The sequence below is a fragment of the Hetaerina americana genome, unplaced genomic scaffold (genome assembly GCF_022747635.1).
Source record: "Hetaerina americana unplaced genomic scaffold, ioHetAmer1.1.p SCAF_12, whole genome shotgun sequence".
In the NCBI taxonomy this organism is placed as follows: domain Eukaryota; kingdom Metazoa; phylum Arthropoda; class Insecta; order Odonata; family Calopterygidae; genus Hetaerina; species Hetaerina americana.
This window is the reverse complement of record NW_027286292.1, coordinates 15,677,870-15,698,220: the sequence shown is the minus strand read 5'-3', so window position 1 is coordinate 15,698,220 and position 20,351 is coordinate 15,677,870. Positions and strand designations below refer to the sequence as shown.

The window sequence follows — 20,351 nt, the reverse complement described above, 5'->3', positions numbered from 1 at the left end:
TAGAAGGCATTAATCCTCTTTGGTGCTTTGTATGTATATTTCGACATTAAAATACAGCGGTAAAAAAGTGTTGGTATATATGGTGAATTATAAGCTGCAGAAAAGTTTGAAACCCTTGTTGAACTTCGTGATAAATTAAATTCATGATGAAGGAAATATTGAATTTATGTACCCACCTGCTTACAAAATACTGCGTTTCAGCAACTATAACTATTTGTGTACTAGTGGGTAATTTAGTGCTCACAGATCAGACCAACGAAAGGAATGAGCGTCCGTGAAATATCTTCTCAATTTCATACATTTGATTTTTACGAAGCCACCAGCAAATAAACTCCAAAATATCATATCCATTTTTGTCACAACTTTTTAAATATTCTCCTTAGCTTTCTTTCTACATTCGACCTTGAAAGAACACATTTTGACATCAAAGCACATATGAAAACATCAATTCCCTCACATTCCTTGAAATATTTCGTTTTAAATAAACAAAGAAAACAAAATATCTGACTTATCAGATCCGGCTCGCGTAAGACTTACTGTAAACTCATTCCACTCACAGCACAAAACGGCGTAGGTGATCCCTGTTCCTGAAATACAAACCTCCAATCATGGGTCTCACGGTTTCTTGTGGGCGGCGGAGCGACGCGGAGGCAGTCTTAAGGAGTCCTTCACTCATGGTGAGAAAAGATATAAATATGTATGTAAGGCTCTCGCCCCACCTAGTGACGATGGCACTCACTACTATTCCCTCTTGACTACGGCCAAGTCCTAGACTCACCACACATTATGGCTGCTTCATAGCACTAACTACCGTGGCTACGATTGAAAGTCAGCATAGCTTACTAAAAAAAAGCGGACAAAGAATATCGTTCACGCGTTACGAGTGAAATAAATTACGCAAATATTGAATAAACGACGGTTTAATTTATAAAAAAGTAAACTTTTTGGCCAAATCATCACTTTTATCTTTAGCCCCTGAATCAAAGTGCCGCAGACAAAACACACTAGTCTAGATACTTCACCGAGACGAGCTTCTTCCATGTGTGCGCTCTAGCCTCTCGCCCGCGCGGTATTTAAAGTGTCGCGAACATGAACAAATCAAAATTATATTAATTCAGAGCGGTGTCCATTTCAACCAACTTTCACATAAGATGATCAAAGGTTTCTCCCGCCACTTCTCGATCCGATTAACGCGAAAGGTGCAGGCATCCTCTCTCCGCACCCCTCAAACTCCTAGGATTGCGTAGGTGGTGCCCCCTGTGGATCTCGGGAGTCGGAGGGTGTGAGTGGGCGAACGTCGATTGTAGCAGTGACCACCCGAAGCAGCAAAACGAACGCGCATGTCCCTCCGTCGTCACCGGGTGGCGGCTACCTCTCCCGGCCCAGCGTAGATCCACTGCCCGGCCCGCCCTTTCCGAACGCCCACCCCGCCAGGGCACAGTCCGACTCCCACGGGTTGCCCTACCCCATTCCACCAAGGATTCTTGGATGCACTCACCGCCGTCTCAGGGCGGTCGGCTCTTATTTTTCCTTGCAAAGTTGTCTCTTTCCGATTTCGTCTGGTATCATGATAGTAAATCGTGGCTAGAAAAGGAAGAATGGCCAAAAATTACAGAAAAAAACTCTAAATTATAAGAAATGACTTTTATTAAACATATAATGTATACCACGTATCAAGAATAATAAAAACAAGTGAGGAAATGATTAGTGGGACGTGGTCACTGTAGAATGAGGGCAAGTTTTTGCTTGTTTACAAACATTCTAGGAGGCTTAAAAAAATACTGGCGTAACCGTAGCAGAGGACCACCCCAAGGCCTCCTTAACTTTCGTTATCGTGTTTTTTCACTATCTTCTGGACCTCCTCACCTTGAAACGTACATGTACGTATATAAATATGTATGCACATGCATGTGAATGGGTATAAACACAGATGCATACATACATATACTCATATACATATACACACACATACATACACACACACATATATATATGTATATACGCATAAGTATATGTATATATGCATATATATACATACATATATATATATATAAATAAATAAATATATATATACATATATATATATAAATAAATATATATATATATATATATATACATACATATATATATATATATATACATATACATGAGAGAGAGATAGATTGTTTTTATTTTCATTGTCTTTTAGACCACAACATTTCCTGCTCAAGCTGTCCACTCTACATATGTATTTTTGGTTCATGTATGCTTTTTGGATAATCACATACAGGTACATATACGAATGCGGAGGGGGGGAAATGAGTTCAAAACAGGCAGTGCCGCAGCTTTGCCGGAATGCCATCCAGGAGGACGGAAGTGCAAATGTAGATCGGGCAAGTCGAATCACTTCGCTTTCACCGCTCTAGCCCTTCCGACCGTCACTCGCACCTCAGGAAGCGATTTCCCCCGAAGTCCCAAACCTCGTCGGCCCCTTCCGCACCGCGTGGATCACGCGCGCCCCCCGTACACCAGAAAGGAGGCGCACGCCCGCGGGGGAGGGATGGGGGAATACACCGCAACGGCCCCTCCCTCTCCTCTCCACAAGGAGGGGAACATTCCTTCCATTCCGCGAGGTTTGCCCTCCCCTCCCCCGCCGGGACGGGAGGGAGAGTCGGGTGTGACATAACGAGCGTCGATCTTTTCGGGAAAGTGCCTCGGGGGGACGTTGGAGAAAGATTTGGGCCGGTAGTGGCGGGAGTGGGAATGGGCGAAGGATGGGGCGGCACGGCAGTGACGCTAGGGAGTCAAGGAGGGAGTGGCGGGTCGAATGCGTAATAAGCCTCCGCGCGCGGGTGAGAGTCCTCGCCGCTTTGGGGGGGAAAGCGGCGTCGGTCGGTCGGTCCAGTTGGATATCCAGGCCGGGCGGGAAGTCAGGCGGTCCTTTAGGGAGCGGGAGAGGGGTGCGCTCTCTCGCGTTGGATCGTGGGAGAGGAGGCCTGGGAGGTGAAAGGAAGAGAGGGAGACGCGCGCGGCGGCTCGTTTCGCAACGATCCCGCTAGGGTGGTGTGAAAATGGGATTTCTCTCACGGCGAAGACAATGAGCCACGTTCCCTCGAGAACCCCACCACGCGCGTCGCATTAATTGTGCTCTGAGAGCGGCTATCTTTTCAAATATTGATCACCAGGGAACCTAAGGACATGGTGAATTGAAATTATCTGTTACAAAACGAGGAATATCGTGAAGAGTGAGTACGAACATCCAGGGAAGACGAGAGTTAAGACTAATCTTCGCGAGCAGCTATGAAAATGATCTTTGATTAAGTAAGATTGTAGATTCAGTCCAGAGACCTTTGTCCCCAACAATTTAAATGGATTAAATCCGTATGTTAAAGCACCTAAAAATTAACAGGCGGCGAAGTTTTTGATTGTTCTCAAAACTGAATATTTTGGCCCTTCAGAAAGGCATCGATCTGACCAGACGATAAACTTGATCGCTGTTGGGGTGAAACGTAGTAAAACTGCCGAGGGTTCTGAGGCTGGTAGACTTGCTGGGGAAGGGGTCTGTAAAACTGCTGGGGCTCGTACTGTTGTTGAGGCCTCACGTATGGCTGTAGCCTGTGCTCAATGTTGATGTCGAATCCTCCGTTCAATTTAGGAAGTGGCTGGTAGAGGATCGTGTTGTATTGCCCAGACGACGGGTCGTACACCAACTGCGATGCGTAGATTGGATTTCCGCTTTTGGGGGCTTGACCCGCAGGCTGTGCTCGCTGGGCTGACTGGGTCTCCACGCGAGTTGGCTGTACGGGCTCCGGCCTAGTGTACTGCTGTACGGGCTCCGGCCTTGTGTACTGCTGCACAGGCTCCGGCCTCGTGTACTGCTGCACCACGGTCTGAGGGCGGTACGAATTGAGGGTGGAGGTCGTGCTTTGCAGAGCGGGACCCTTCTTAACGACGTTGTTGTCAATCTGGAACTTTCTCAACTCGGCGTCAAAATTGAAAGCGGTGCTTTGATGAGGTTGAGGAGCAGGTGTGGCGTAGGTCACCGGCGGCAGGGGCGTGCTGGCGCGGAATACTTCCGGCCGGTAGGTGGTGGCCGGAGGCTGTGCCTCGGTGGTATATGCGTGGTGCACAGGCTTCGTGTAGCGGATGATGGGAGCACGGGTTGTGTCGGTGATGGGGGCATAGGTGGGCTCGACCTTGCGATAGGCCTGCTGGAAGACGGTGGTGGGGGCGACGGGGGCTCTGGTAGGGGCCGGTCGGTGGACAGGGCGACTGATGGGCCGAATCGGGAGAGTGGGGATGTTTTCCTCGCCACCCGCCTCCTCCTGCCTCCCGTCCTCTGGTCGGTCATCGTCCTCCTCCTCGACGGCGTTGGGGTCGCAGGGATTGCCTGACACATAGGTGAACTCGCGTTTGTTGCCATCGGGGTCTACGTAGCCATACTTTCCGCGGACCACACAGTCCGTTCCCCTGGTCTCCTCCTTGAAGCTTCCGTCGGCCGCTTCATAGCCGAACGTGAAGGAACCATCGTCATTGATTTTGCTGTAGTTTCGAATGGTCTGCACGGGTGGCTGCCGGCTCGTCTCCTTTACGCGGGACGACTTGGTGCCAATGGAACGGCCCTCGTCGATCCGAAACTGTCGTCCGTAAGCGGGCTCCACATGGCTCGTCTTCGCCTGAGGGATGACCACAACACGCCGCCCCTCTTCTTGAGGCTCGTCGGCGTAGAGCTGGAGGCGGGGTGGGGCGGATCGCTGTTGTTGTTCTTCGGGAGAAGGCAGCAGTGGGCGGACCCTTCGAAGGACAAGGGTGGGCGCTCGTTCGGAATCCTCTTCCGCCTGGTAGTCGGGTGCTGGGCGGGATTTAACCTGGACCCGGCCGCGCCGATGGTACTCGGATTGAGCCGTGCAAAGGCCCAGGAGGAGAAATCCCACTCCTAATAATAATGTCTGAAAAGAGAAAATTAAGGAGAATGTTGTAATTGTTTCCATAAGTTAAAACTATAGTTAATAATGCACTTAATACTTAATAAAATCTGCGGCTGGCACATAATGCTTTACCATTTACGTGAAATTGTCAAATACGTGATTTCTTTGTCGTAATTTAACTAATTAAAGTCACATTTGGTATCAAAATGGTATGCCTACAATTATTACAAATTTAGGTTTCATTAAACTTGCACAATATCAAATCCGAGTCAGTTCACTACTCATACAACAACTTATAGTCAATACAGCAGTGGTCGTAACTGCGGAAGAAGGAAAAGCAAATATCGACTACCGAGCACTTAAATATTCCGTGTGAGGGACATAAAATCGCCTGTGGGGAGAAATAATTTGCAGGCCTCTGAGAAATCATTTCCGTATTATTCATGACTCGCCATGCGATCCATAAACTCCATGAATTCTCTTGAACATTGAATCAAATATTAATCCTACACTTCGGGTGGAATCTCGACTCCCGGAACCCTTTGTAAATACGAGAGAGAATTTTCTGCAAGAAAAGAAAGGCATGAATGAGAAATCGAGAGAGAGATAAAAGCGATGAAATGGAGTCTAAGAATTAACTCGCTAATTCTTAGAAATATTAAATAAATTAGCAGCAGAGGTCCCAATCTCAGTAGCCCTTCGGCCCTTATTTGTAATAATTAATCATACTACTTAATAAATTATAGTAAAAACTACGTGTGTGCATTGTGTATTTGAAAGATTTATCCTTCATACACAAACGAGAGTGCCAGCGAACTTGCAAAATGCGAAAAATATGGAAAATGCCGCGTTATTGAAGAAAAAGGCAAATCCTTACCAAGAAAACGTGGCGATCCACAAAATAGGTATCTTACGCCCCTGACAGTTGGCTTTGAAAACAAGAAGTGAATCTTCATTTTACGATCAAAACTCGAATTACCACGAATAAATATATATATATATATATATATATATATATATATATATATATATATACACACACACATACACCCTAATACATCAATACATATGGATCCTTCTCTTTCATTCTAACGAAGATGGTGGTTGTGCAACCGAAAGTTCATAACAAATTTTTCTTCAAATGTGCACATTTTAAGAACCTGATTACATCACCAAAATATATTCACCCAAAGGGCTTTCACCTGGCTATTCCGTAATATTTTTGTCTATGTTGTCATTGCCAATCAATAGTCAGACGTTGAAACTTAAATTGGTTGATTAAAACAGATATTCGAGAAACGGGCGCATGACCAAAACAAAAGCAGATGGCTTCTTAACTCTCCAATCTTCGATCACTCCACAAGCGAAAGTGGAGTTGATAGCTAATATTTCATCAACATTTCTCTTGGCGTTTTCAAATAATAAAAAATATGGGACACAATCACTCACTTCCTGCCTGACCCCTTTTCAAAAATCGTCTTCTCCAACCTGAATGATGCCTCTGAATTCTTGATCGAAATGAGGACTGTCAGTGGTGCCATTGATAATGCCAGTTGTAAAAACCACCACTGTCTCAATTGCGAATCGATTATTGACCACTAATTACCGGTCATTCTACTAAGTTGCATTGTTCATTTCTCTCAAATTAGCACAAGAGCCCTATACACGAAAAGAGGCCACTTTCCAATTCAGATAACTAGTGAGCTGGAACTGTTCCATTTCTTTTTTTTCGAAATTCTTTGGCAAGTATCATAAAATTATGTACCCATTCCTTGTGTCAAGGTTCTTCCTAATGTATTCCGCCCTATTATTATGAAAGATCCACGATAACTGCCTCACGGGGTTACTCAATGAGGCACACTTATGATACGGGTAACCCTTGAAAAACACTGTTTGGCATCGTGGTGGTTGATCTGATCTTCCCTTCGGGTCTCCACTAAAACTATTTCAGTACCGGTCATCATTTTTATGGCGATGGCGTTTGGGGAATGGGATATGCGATGAGGTATTTATTCATTGATGTTAGAGGTAAACTGGATTAGTCAACTAGCTGCCAAACCAAAAAAAAATCTAGAAACCGGAATAGCCGTAGAAAGTTGAGAGAGTTCTGCCGATATCTCTGAACCTCTCATATTGTGCGAACATTCCTTCCTCCACTCCACATGGAATTCAAACGGGAAGTATGTAAAAGTGATTTTTCCGCTTAGAAAAAAACAAGTCGGTGAGGAAATTTAAGAAAATAACATGCTGCTTATTTCTTCATATCTTCCGTCGCTAAACTGACCAGATCTGCGACCATTTCCTCATTTCCATGGCTTAATTTCCTCCTTCCACCTAGCGATAAGTATTCGAAAGTCATCAACTGTTAGCTTTGTCTCTTAAACACACAGGGTTCTAAAAACGCACTTTATAATAGCACAGCAGAATATATTCTAAAAGGGTGCAAAACTGCGTTAGATGATTCGCAAGTTTTTCTGCAGGTACCTGTCTTCGTTGATCATTATGCTATATTGCAAACGTTAGGCTGGTCCATGATCAGGATTCTGCCAGAGAAAATAAAATAGGTTGAAAAATTTGATTGCAGATGAAATTTATACTTGTGCAGGACACTAAGTAATGGGCGAATCATTATTTCCGAGAACCTGATGACCTTGAATTTGGCGACACTGCTGGCCAATCATTTCACCCTGCATTTTATTTACATTGACTTACTTCGCATTATATACCATTCCTGAGCTAAATATTTTTCACTAACTGGAACCCATGACTTTAAAATCATGTTCTGAAATGCCAAAGGGTGTCATTAACAAGAGATCTTCCCAAGGAAATGTGTTACATTTTTAAGTACTCATTCCAGATTTTCAAAATAGGACGGATATCACCACTGTGCATAGTCAGGTTCACGTTTGTAGAAATACGAGGGTCATCCGGAAAGTAGTACCCGTTCGTGAAATAAAAAGACAAAAGTAAATATTAACAAACATAAAAAATTTTATTTGAAAGAGGATACTTTAAACTACTTCTCAACATAATCTCCAAGCAAATTAAGGCATTTGTCATAACGTGTGACAAGTTTCTGTATTCCTGCTGCATAGTCCTTCGCCGCCAGCTCATTGAGATACGCGAGGGACCCATCTTGCACAAATTTTTGCATAATGCAGATGGTGTTTAACAATTTCATGAACAATTGTTCGAGAAACATTGGGAAAATGCTCACAGATGTCATCAATTGTGACGCGCCGATCGTTCCTCACGAATTCGTCAACTGAGCTCACCAGTTGGTCTGTAATGACAGACGGTCTCTCCGAACGCTCATCGTCGTGTGTGTTCCCCCTCCCCATGTTGAAGTTGCGACACCACCGCCGAACAGACGACTCGTCCATTACATTGTCTCCATAGACCTCCTTTAATTGGCGATGAATATCACATGGGCGAACGTTTCTTGCATTGAGGAATTTAATCACTGCCCTCACTTCACAACTGGCGGCGTTCTCAATTTTTTTTAAACATTGTAAACAATCACAGAAACAACACAGGCAATGCTAGCGTCACGCAACTTGGCTCAGAGAAGGCAGACAAGCCACTGAAGCTATCTGACCTCGTCCAGCGGCTACTCGCGTCGTCAGCACTTCATGCGGCACGAACGGGTACTACTTTCCGGATGACCCTCGTATCAACGTAAATACATCGTTTCAAAGCAGATGGTTATGAGTCGGGGATCTAACTCTTTATAACGTAAAACAAATCTACATCAACGTAATGCCCCGCAAACCGCCGCAAGGGCCTCTGGCGGAGCGTGTTAGGTCGCCAGCCATGGATGCACACTCCCAATAATGACATCTCTACGCAAATATTAGTATAACTATGCACTGGAGCAAAGTTAATCAAGCGAAAGAAGGTACTTGTATGCAAAAATAATCAATTTAATGATATGTTATCTTAATCATGAATCCAAAGGTCTAATAAATAAAAACATACAGGATATCGACAAAATATATGAACCGCCGAATGCTGATTATCTCATTCGCACCGAATGAATTTGTAGTTAGGTATTCCTGGAGGTTTATCTGCAATATAATGAGTATCTGAAGACTCTGTAAAGGAAACGTTAAAAGTAATCATTACATGCAAGTACCCCCAAGGACGATAAAGCCACTCACAACCTTTCCAACAACTCTCGTTTCGAAATGATAATGTAGATATCCCTTCACTATTATGAAGAAAAAATACAGATAAAGGAAGCAATCATTTATACCGTTAAGCAATAATTGGCGTCTGAACGTCGTCTGGACCTATTCACTACATTCTCCCATTTCATTCAATTACTGTTCGTATAAGTCTTTTCTTTATTTTACTCATAACTTTAAGATATTCCAAAAATTAATAATAATATTACTTCAAATTACGAACTAGAGGAAAGGTTTTAACTGAAAACGAAAAATAGTTTGCTATAACTCTCCTTCCGAATATGAAATTGTATTATAAATATAACAATACTTTAAAAATACCGATGACGTATGCATTCAAAATTGCCAAATATGTGTAGGCATGGAATCGTTAATTAAATACATGGATAGGGAAACCTAGTCCTTTATTTGCTCACTTTCTACGCACTTCTTAGTTATTACGCATCACTCTAGTTATTACTGTGACTTTATACTTATATGCTTCTCTATACTAATAGTTTCCGTTTCATGAAAGCGTTACACTTCAATATTTACTTCTTAATTGGAGTAGTTTCCTCCTTCTGGGGTTCTTCAGCATACGATCTGTGCGAAGGCTATTGGAAACAATATCTTAGCATTTAAGATTGAACTTCTAAAAAGAGGATTCCTTTTCGCATGCTATCTAGGGTGCACCAACGAGTATCGCCTAACTCTTATTGTCCTGTAAGATGATTGTTTCTATTCAACGTTCGATTCAAAGTACTACATGTTATTGACGCCATGAGAAGTGTCGAAACTTGACCAGAAACGACTTACGAGTCTTTTCTGTCAAGTATTCCTATTCCCTGACCTAATGTACTCGGCTTTGATACCCAGGCATTTATTACCGAAATGCAATTACAAGAATAGAGGGAATGTCAGAGACGATAAGTAGTCATTAATGCAATGGAGGGATTATTGTATGCAGCCACTGAAAATTCCTTGTTCTTTCCCAGGGTAAAATAGTGAAATCTGTCATTAAAATAACTAGCGGTTTCTTATGCATCGAGGCGGAAAAACATGGAGGGTTTTAAAAATCTCTCGTCTCGATAAATGCTTCATAAGTCCACAAGGTTAAATACATTTTGACTTTCTCCACGCACATTTTCCCGGAGAAAGCATTGCTTGCACCAATTAAAGTAACTTTGAGAATGAAGAAAATGAATGTTTAAATAATTTATTTACACGTTTAAATCATTCTCACAATGATAAGAATTTATATCAGGCTCTTCTTCTCTCCTGCCTCTGTTTGCAGGCACTGATCCACTCACTCTCACTTTTACAAATTTACAAATGGAATATTCTTTGCCTAGCTCCCTGGAGAAAAACAGTGATGCGCAAATTATAACGATTAGTCCGAAAATCCTCTGAAAACCCATACTTCCACCGTTTCAATTACTGCCACAAAGAAATATTTACCATTCTAAACTTTTGTTTGAAAAACAGTTGTTTGGTAATTTGAGACTATTTTGGTGTTTAATTAACAATCGAATACGTAAAATTATGACTAATCTTCCCAGAAAAAGCTTCCTCGTGCTTTGGCTTTCTGGACTTTTTCAAATTCAACAGTTCGTCATAAATGTGTGACCTAGTTAAAATCGTATATTTTCATAATAAGGAAAATGAATCCATTGTGTTTCATGATTTTATCAGGGAAGAAATATAATTTGTTGAATTTTTCCTTATGGAAATTATTTCAGAATGTGCAAGTTACTCATTTACATCAATATGAAGATCGTAGGATGTTAATTCAGTGCCCAGAGACAGGGATGCCATATTAATTCGATTGCATATGCCAGTGAAAACTACTCTTAGAAGCACACTGCAATGCTATTATTGCGACTAGTAATCATAGAGATTCATGCTGTGAAGAAATACTTAATTATTGAGAAAGTCTTGCCCAACCATTTTCTGCAATTGAAAAAATGAAGCAACCAAAAATATTAAAATTCTATTTTTATAAACTATACAATTTCATAATATATGCCAAAGGGATGAATTTAATTTTGTTTGTATTCTTTTGTAAAAAAAGGTTACTGCTAACCTTCTTTTGACAGAAGGCCTATGCAATGCAAACGCTCACGTAATCTACCACCGTTCTGTATCGCAAAATATCCTTTATGCAGTACTCTCTCCTTCCGCACCAAATAATTAAAAACCGGAAGGTCAAATTTTTTCAATCCTATAGCTCACACACAGATATTTTTCCGATGATTTTATGTGTCGGACGTGGTTGAGATAAAATTAGTTTCATAGGAAGATAAATCCAGTATTACGTTTAAGATATGTAAAAACTCTAAGTTAGGTGAGCGTGCCACAATTTCAAAGGAAATATCCTCACTACACATATGCATTCATTTTAATGAGCTTTGGAGTGCTAAATAATTAGATTGTAATACAACACACGAATCTCTTATTTTAACAATCTCCCATGTTTGGCTGCGTTCCCAAGGTAATGTGATTTCTTTCTGAGAGTCACCTACTTCGACTATTTAAAACTTTCGTCAAATATATGCACATATTTTTCACTACCTTTCTGGTTACTTCTCGAGTCAAATATTTCGTTTATTGCCCAAACTACTCCAAACTGCTCGTTTTGTATTTATTATGAAATTCCTCGTTCATCCATACAGGTTTCGAGCATTGAAATGGGAAACAATTTCTTCATTACGAGGAAAGAACAAAAGAGTGAATATCGTGCATGAGTTTTCATAACCTAATTAGTAATTGGCGCCACAGAGAAAGAAAGACAAGGCCTCAATTCTTTGCTAGCAGCGTGTATCTTTATAGCACTGCTTAATATAGGTACATACTATAAAAGCGACCACACGAAATTATAACGGTGAAAAGAATGGTCAGGGAGGGTCAGCTTCAACGACTCTGGGAGACGTGGCCTGGAGAATTGATAGGAGAGGAGAAAGTGACCGGGAAGGAAGCCATGGGGCGGAGATGTCAGTCAGGGTGGGGAAGGCGATGGGTGACCAACGGGGTCCACCATATGTTTCGTGAGAGAATCAGTCCAGGTAATTCCCCTTTAGCTGTTTCAAGTTGTGACTCTAAAATTTGTTCAACCACGATTTAATTAATAACTGTGAACGAAAAGATGAGCACGGCCACTCATCGAAAATTGTGCTCGTGTTCGAGAGAAATCCAAAATCAAAGCACAAACCAACAGCTTCAAAAGTGAGGAATTGCAATCGAGAATCGATTGAACATAAGTGCAATTGAAACGAATGTCAAGGTGAAAATAGATAAAGGAAATACATTTCTTGCAAATTTGTTTTGATTGGTAAAATATGTAACCATAACAAGGAATTTGTTGTCAATGAAAATGTTCAATGCGTGACTTTAGAGAGAAAAAACGAAAATCGTCACAAATGCTGTTCGAGCCGGGTTGAGAATCATTAGAACAAAGAGAATTTAACACTAGGTTGGGCTTAAAAAAAAACATTCAGACCCGTTCGTTTCACTAGGGAGTTCTCGTTAATTACTTGTAATTCAACACACATTGGTCATTTGGATCACAAAACTTCGAGAAATGGCAAACAACTTGTACATTACGAGGAGACAGCAAGAGAGAGGATACCATCCATGAAGTTAGCCACAAAACATTCATAATGTCAATTGCCACCCACAAAGTTAAGGGAATAAATAGTTTCACTTGTATGCATGCGTTTTACACATACATGAATGCGCATCTCATACGTTTTGCTGGAAAATCCCTTCCCGCATGACCGAGTTGAACTGAAATAACAATTAATGTAGTGCATGATACGCAAAACTCTCTAACCATCTTTCGATGAGCTTTTCAGCTCTCACCTTCACTCTTAGTCCCTTCCCACAGAAGGGAGAGTCGCTCTCCTTCAATCAGTCTGCCATCAGCCGAGTACAACTTTTTCTACCTACAGCGTCAAGGGTAGAGGCCTCAAGTTGCATGAATGTAGCTTAATAAATGTTTTTCCTTCTGCTTTCCAGTTCTCCATGACCTGTCTTACTATGGTGCCGGTCTCTCAATATAAAGGGTTGATGTTCATTTCAATCCTCTCCTATTTAATACACCTGAAAACCTCTGTATTGGATTGAATTAACTCTGGTTTCGAACTAACATTGCCGCTAATATGCATATACGTGTGTACCAAGATGCACGTCCATTTCAGGGATTTTATGTGGGTGCTTTCTTTTTCTTTCCTAATCCCCATAAACCCTCCCTCATCCCTAATCTCTTCCACCTTTTGCTTGCACCCCCCGCCACACACGTTTTTGGTGGGCCGCGGGGTATTTGTCTAATGTTTCAGAAAAGTATTACTACATTATGGCGCTATCCATATGTAAAGATGAAATATGAATATGCGTATAGGCATGCGTACCCATTATTAAACATTTTTGCCACTCTAGAAGCCTAGAAACACCAGAAAAAAAGGATTCTTGAGCTGAGTAAGAATTCCGTTCCATTTCAATTGAAATGCGACCTAGCTCACTATGGATGAGCGAGTCGAGACGTTTTCAGATCTTATCGATTAAAATAGGCCAAAAGCAGTTGCGCCTGAAGATTGGCCGGCGGAGATTTAATGGCAATTAAATGTTTAATCAACGATTCACTTATGTTAAAAGCAATCAGAAAAATTTTTAAGCAACAGTTGGATGCGTTTGAAGTTATCCAGAACTTTTTGAACAAATGAAAATAATTGTTTCAGAGATTAGGGAAATGGAATCTGAAAGAGTCTTGACGTAAATCAATTACCATTCTTTGCGTTATTATCGTAAACAGTTCTTGATGGGAATAGAAAACGTGCAATTTTACGAGCATCTGTGCACATATTTTACGTGAAAAGGCTTTTGAAACGTGCTTCCCATCAATCATACATTCGTGTACAGACTTTTATTCCTATTTATACAGAAATTGGAATTCCTTCCTCTCTTGGAAAATCATTTCCAGCTCTTAACTTGTGCTTGAGAATGTCCCAAGGTTTTTCGAAACTAGTTACAGTGTTCTTAGACTATAAATGGAAAGCGCTTACGAAGTTTGAGCATAATTTTATAATGTATCAGCGATCTAGAATTGGAAACAGGGAACCGAATTCAGGTGCTTTTACCACTCAACACATTGGCACAAGTGGTGCAAAATTCATGTATCGTTTCACTCCATTATTATCAATGCCAGAAAATAATTGCGAATCTCAATTAGTACGTCCCCTTGTCATTGGTTCTCTTCATTCATGTGTAGCAGTGTAAACTGAAAATACTTCCTCTCGGCCTATGCGCAATTGGGATCTCAGATATTCGCAGCGAGTGGCCGAGTGGGTTCACTCCATTTCGTAATTCTGGTGGTGCAGTTTTCCTTTTCCATTCACATCCGATCTCGTAACACAATTGAAATACCAACAGTCATCATTCTGACACGGTTTCATGGCCGAATTTCCTCCTCATGAGCTTCCATGGTGGGTGAGACGTAAAACACTCGGGCGGTACCAAACCTTTTACTTTTTTTTCATTCCTACAAATAATTGAATAATGAATCGAGGGGGCAATCTTCCCCCCCCCCTCCCCCCCGGCGAGCGAGTAGTCGCAGGCATCCGCGGGTGATTAACGAGCACGCAGTTCAACCAGAGGGAGGAGGAGCCGGCCATCTCTTTCGCCAAGCCGATGTACGGGGAGGGGGTTTGGGGTGGGCAGGGCGGGGCAGGGGAGAGTTGAATCGGGTTGCCCGCACCCATCGGGCAAATATTCTCTCTTCTACCCCTTCATCCATTCTTCCTCCCACTCCCCGGTCGCTTTTTTTCTTTCTCTCGAATCTCACGCAGGGCCACTTGAGCCCCCGTCCTCGTTCACGATTGGCGCGGCTTTGACTTCCCAAGGGCGACCTCTCCCTCCGCCTCTCTCTCTCGCTCTCTATCCCTCGCCCCGCCTTTCCCTTTCGAGGAACGCGATTGCATGGGCCCGAGGAGGAAGGCATAAACACGACGACGAGCCAAAAGCCGAGGGAAATGGAACGCCGCTTTGGGGTGCTCGTCGCGTATGAGGCGTGCCCGAACGCCAGCAACAGCCGCCGACGACCCTCCCCCCACCCCCATTCCCAAACAAAAAGGAAAGAAATTGAAAAGAAATAGTTCCACTAGCCTAGAAAGACCTAAATGACGAGACCGGTATCTCATTGGAAAACGATGCATCCTGAATTGTAAGCGTGGAACACATTTTACTATCGATCTGCCATCGTGCCATATTGTTTTAGAAGGCAGTAAATACAACCTTTAGCGAAAGTCAGTGTTCGCTTTAATGCGGTCGTTCACATCCTGGTTTCTCGCACCGAGGAAACAGTTCAAATCCAAGGGACTTCAGATTGTTGTTCTATTCCTAGCTCCGCCCGCATGTTGAGTGGGGAAAAAGGAGTGCTCCATCTACCACATGTTACGCTATAAAATACCTTTGCCCTTCCTTTTTAAGACGCGGCTACCCAGACGCCGGGTTGCTCCATGTCCATCTTCCATTCCCAATACACTCTCCTTCTAAAGAATTGCTCACCTATATCCAACAGCAAAAGTCATCTCAATTGTCGGCCACCTGCCCTGATGGCTACTGTTACTTCATTTCGAGTCAGAATTGCGGGAATCGTGCGATGGTTGAGGCGCTTGCGACCATTATTTACACGGAGGTAATTAAGGAAAGGCATGAATCCGGTGATTGTGTTATTTTCCTCGGAGGGAAAGGCTCCATGGTGCCCACGCTGCCTCTCTTGAAAGGCTGTGTGCAATGAGTAATGTGTCCCACAGAGACTGTAACACAAACGAAATACTCTGAAACCCCTGGGCGGTGCAGCTAAGGCCAGTATGTTTTGAGTGGACTTCCAGCGAAGGGAGCCTCTACTTATGGAGCCCCTAAACTTCAAAATTTCCCGTGAGATACCCTATCTCTCGGAGTTCCCGAGAGGCGTCCTACGTCAAGAATCACATGGGAAATTTTGACTTTTGGAATCAAAGTACTTGCCTACCAATCGGAGCAGGCTAGGAAAATGTCCAAACTACGTTCTTATTTGCACTCTTTGGCCTCTTGAATTCGAGAAGAAGTCATCTCGGGAACCGCCCTCCGACAAATTATTAATAAATAAATTTTCCTCACCGAAATTTTCACTCAGTTCTTCTCCGGGGAGAGCTTAAGTCTCGTTTATTTAATCAAAGCCTTTTGCCCTGTCATCCCCTTCCAAATGTCTGAAATATGGTATTTTCTTTACCGCAGCAGAGGATCATCTTCAGGAAAGCAAAAAATACGTGGGAGTCATTGCCGAAAAAAATCGAGACTCTTTTGAGAGCAAGAATTGAGGGTAAGCGAGAAATTTCATTTTAAAAATAGTAGAAAGGAGGTCTCTGTTGGATGTGCGTACCAAAGCTCATCAACTCGAGAGTTTGGGCAGGGCGGCACAACCTTCACATGAGATGGAAGATCCCGAGGGTGGGAGAACGAGGAGTTGAGTGGGTACCAGAGGGGGCCAAGGTGAGCCCGGATATCCTCAGGCCGTTTGATTCAATTCTCGTCGTTAAAACGTCAAGAGTGCTCACCGACCGTGACAAAACGCGTCGGTACCAACCTGTTTCTGCTTTCACTCCAAGCAGAACACACACCGACCCTTTCTCTGCCCCTCAATCTCCAAACAAAAGCAAACCGTGAAAATGGAATAATCGTCATGGTTAACGGAATGAGTTTCGGCGTAGTTAAGGGAAAGCGACGATTAAAGCGCAAAATGACGGTGAAATTAGTGAAACATTTTGACAGCTCCAGATCTACAAGAGGATGGACTTAAGAGCATATTTTCTAGTCCAGGAATCAAACGCATCAACTTTTAACGGCCGGTTTCCTAATTTTTCCCTCGCTCCAAGGTCGAATCAAAAACTCTATGCGGAGTAGGTCAGTTGTAGAGCTATACAACCGGAATGGCTAATACCTCAAGACTGCAACCTCGGTTCTAAATGATGATTGCTCTCCGTAAAGTATCTCTCTAGCATTCGATTGGCGTTCCCAGCGCAGTTGCGGCGAGTCACGCTCTGACGAAATTCTAGCGGAAAGTTTCTTCCCAAGGAGCGATCACGTCGAGGGAAGGGAAGGGTTCGAGTCCGGCCATCAGCAACTGGGTGCGGTGGGCGGCAGCATGACGGGAAGGCGTGGCCCTCGCCTCACCGCGTGCGACCCCTGTGGCCCCCTTGGGCCACGTAATAGCTCCGAGATGATGCCGAGATACGAGTCCCCGGGGCTACCCAAAACCTAAAACCTCGTGAGCAGTTGAAGGAGTCACGAACTGTGATGCAATGGTGGGCAAACAAATGGACCATAAAAAGAGAATACGTAAAACACATTTGCATATATCAAGCCCACTTAAACTTTTAATTTTTCTCTACGCCAAGATGACCTCAGGTTACGTTAAAAAAATGTTTCCTTGAGGGAATGAGGCACAGATTTCCACAAAGACACTTTCGAGCCAGTATTAATTCGTTCGATATGCATTTGTGGTTTCCTTATGCCAAGGTTCTAAATAACTAAGCAGCTATTTAAAACTTAGCCAATATTTTGGAAAGTCAAATTGAATGGGGTGACACTAGGCAATAACCTCAGGTACCTCTAGTGAATCACGAGTGGGACTGTTGCATAGAAAATAACAATTAGGCTATTTCAAAATTACGGAATCTATGACTATCAGTTCCCACGAAATTCCAATCCCATAGCGAAAAAAATAGTCTCAATTTTCGCGAAGATCGATGCTATTATTCAAGGGGAACTGCACACGCCCATAGAGCTAACACATCATGACAACTCTAGCGCAAAATTTTGTCCGCGAGCATGACGAACAGGATCGCAAAAAAACGAAAATTTAAATAATAAAGGGGAGTAATACGCGTACCCAACTGAACTTCGTCCTGATTATCGTGCATGGAAAAAATTCTTGAACACTTTCGATGCATATCCAAGTAACCAACATCTAACACTCGCATTGACGCCAGAAGAGGTACGTTTGGCTCGCATCGTACAAATTACATCACAATGAAATAGCGACATACACACATACTCGATCGGGGTTGGAATAATTCAAGCATCCGGCGTGAAATGATTCCACCAATAAAATTTCGGAAATCCGTTCGAATGTCAGCGCCTCTCAAGGCCCTACGAGACGACACTTGTTTTTCCTTTCTCGAAGAGACGCATTGCATGATATCGGCCGTCACCCAAGTCCATCACGGAGCGAGACACACCGGGACCACTCCCGTGTCAACTGGGAGCCACTGTCCTGGACGGAAGAAGCACACACGGGGTCGGTGCACACATCCATCCCACGAACGCATGCGACGTCGCGTCACTCACCGTGCTCGATGTCTTCATGGCGGTGGCTTCTCCAATGCCCCCTGGAGATAGGTATGGAACGCGAACGATTCGGGGTCTCGGGCAACGCTGGTGCTCTCGTTATGGCTCTCCCTCTGTATCTCTCACCGCGTCTGTCTGTCGCCGGACGCCCCGCAGCCTCTTTTATAAAAGCGAGCGGGAGAAAGGCGCTCGCTGCTCTCCTCCCACCCGCGCGAGAGGGGCGCGCCGCGGGAGGAGTGGGGCGTGCCTGCCTGGGTGGGTCCGCGGGTGGAGTGAGGTGGGGGCCGCCTGTGAGGAGGCTGAGCGCTTGAGTGTGTGTGTGGGGGGGGCGCGTCTGCGTGCGCCGGGAGGAACTTGCCCTCCCCCCAATCACACAGACACCCCCGGGATGGGTTCCCGGAGTCAAAACATATCGCGGAGTTGCGCAGCCAGGAGAGAGAGAGAGAGAGCGGGCGGCCGGGGCCGGAATGGGAACTGTTCGAGGCGGAAGTGCGGCCGCGGTCTTGTTGCGCCACCCTCAGACTTGAGCCCCTCATTTGAACCTCCGGCACCAACCCCCCCCCCCCCCCCGGATGATTGCTTGACTCTTGAGCAGCCGGGGGGTTGCGAATCCCGTCGGGGACTGGAGGGGGGGAGAAAGGAATGTGTAACTGGACGAACTTCCCGGGAACTGGGGCCGATTCCGATTCGGGATTCCATTCGGGTGAAGGGACGATTTCCAAGGAATCGGAATGACATGGTGGCCGATGAGGCGGGACTGACACCCTGGGAAGGAAATCGGGTTGGTGATGTGGCTATTGCACTGGCTTCTCACCCAGAGGACTCCGATTCGAATCCTGCGGTGCCAAGATTTTTCGGAGGTATCCAGATCCGTACCTTGGATACCACGTTCGCCGGATGGGAGGTTAAATTTTGGGTCCCTTGTGGGCGACTTTCGTTAAAAATAGACTAATTCCGACGCCGGGTTTCCCTCTACCATTTTCGCTGTCTTCTGAATATCCTGCCTCAACCAAAATAAGCAATCATCCCCAAAGCCGGAAATACCTCGGCCTGTCGATTGCTTACTCTAATAGCTACCACACATTACCACCTTTAAGTCCAATTTCCTCGTTCGACAAGGGTTTACTTTGTTAACGAAATGAAGAAAACATACCCAGTGTTCCTCATTTCATGAACATGCACTTCCATTTATTTGGTTGTATGAATTTGTTAGTTTTGCAAGAGGTTATTCTGTTTGACAGGTGGTGACCTAACACCCACCACCGCAAGCCCTTGCGATGTCTTGCGGCGTATTATGTAGATGTAGTTGAGCCTGAAGCAATCGAATTTAGGGGGCTTTCCCATTTATCCTTACCATAACTTAGTTCCGCATTGAAGGCTGCCTCTCAGCTTGGGATTTTCCCACGCCGAAAGCTCTTATGCGATTTTTGACTTACGAGACTCGGAAGAGACCTCTGGATCTGGAGATAAGTATCTCAGGAGAGCTATGATAATTCATTCATGTATAGTGACCTTAGGCTTTGCACGTAGAATGTCTATAATCTCACTTCCACTAGATGGGCCTCTCACAGCCACACGACCTCTATTTTGGTGGAAAGAATCGTCTCAGGATGGGTCGACGGCTCAGGTCAGTTTGCATCTCACGTAACTCGAGTTGAAAGTGGAGCGACGAAATTAATTTTTCTTTGGCCAGGTGGATGCCATTTCAGTTATTTTATTACGTATTCACATTCATAAGCGAAGTGTGCTAATGCGGGAGGGGTATACACGTCACCTGACTCATAAAATTTTCCTTCAGGATGATAGGGCTGTGTCGACATTGAGTTTTACCCCCATCCTCCTCCAACTCGTTTTTAGTCCTCCGATGACCAAATTACTCATGCGTGATCTCAATCCC

General features: G+C 44.0%; 1 protein-coding gene across 1 annotated transcript; it reads right to left on the bottom strand.

The window, feature by feature from the left end:
* Positions 1 to 2,154: 2,154 nt before the first annotated feature.
* LOC139685707 (uncharacterized) lies at positions 2,155 to 18,578 on the bottom strand. Its single transcript, XM_071582724.1, has 2 exons — positions 18,455 to 18,578; positions 2,155 to 4,928 (listed from the first exon to the last, which is right to left on the bottom strand). Exons 1-2 carry the CDS (start codon positions 18,470 to 18,472, stop codon positions 3,411 to 3,413), a joined length of 1,536 nt encoding a protein of 511 aa, XP_071438825.1. The 5' UTR covers positions 18,473 to 18,578; the 3' UTR covers positions 2,155 to 3,410.
* Positions 18,579 to 20,351: the final 1,773 nt, after the last annotated feature.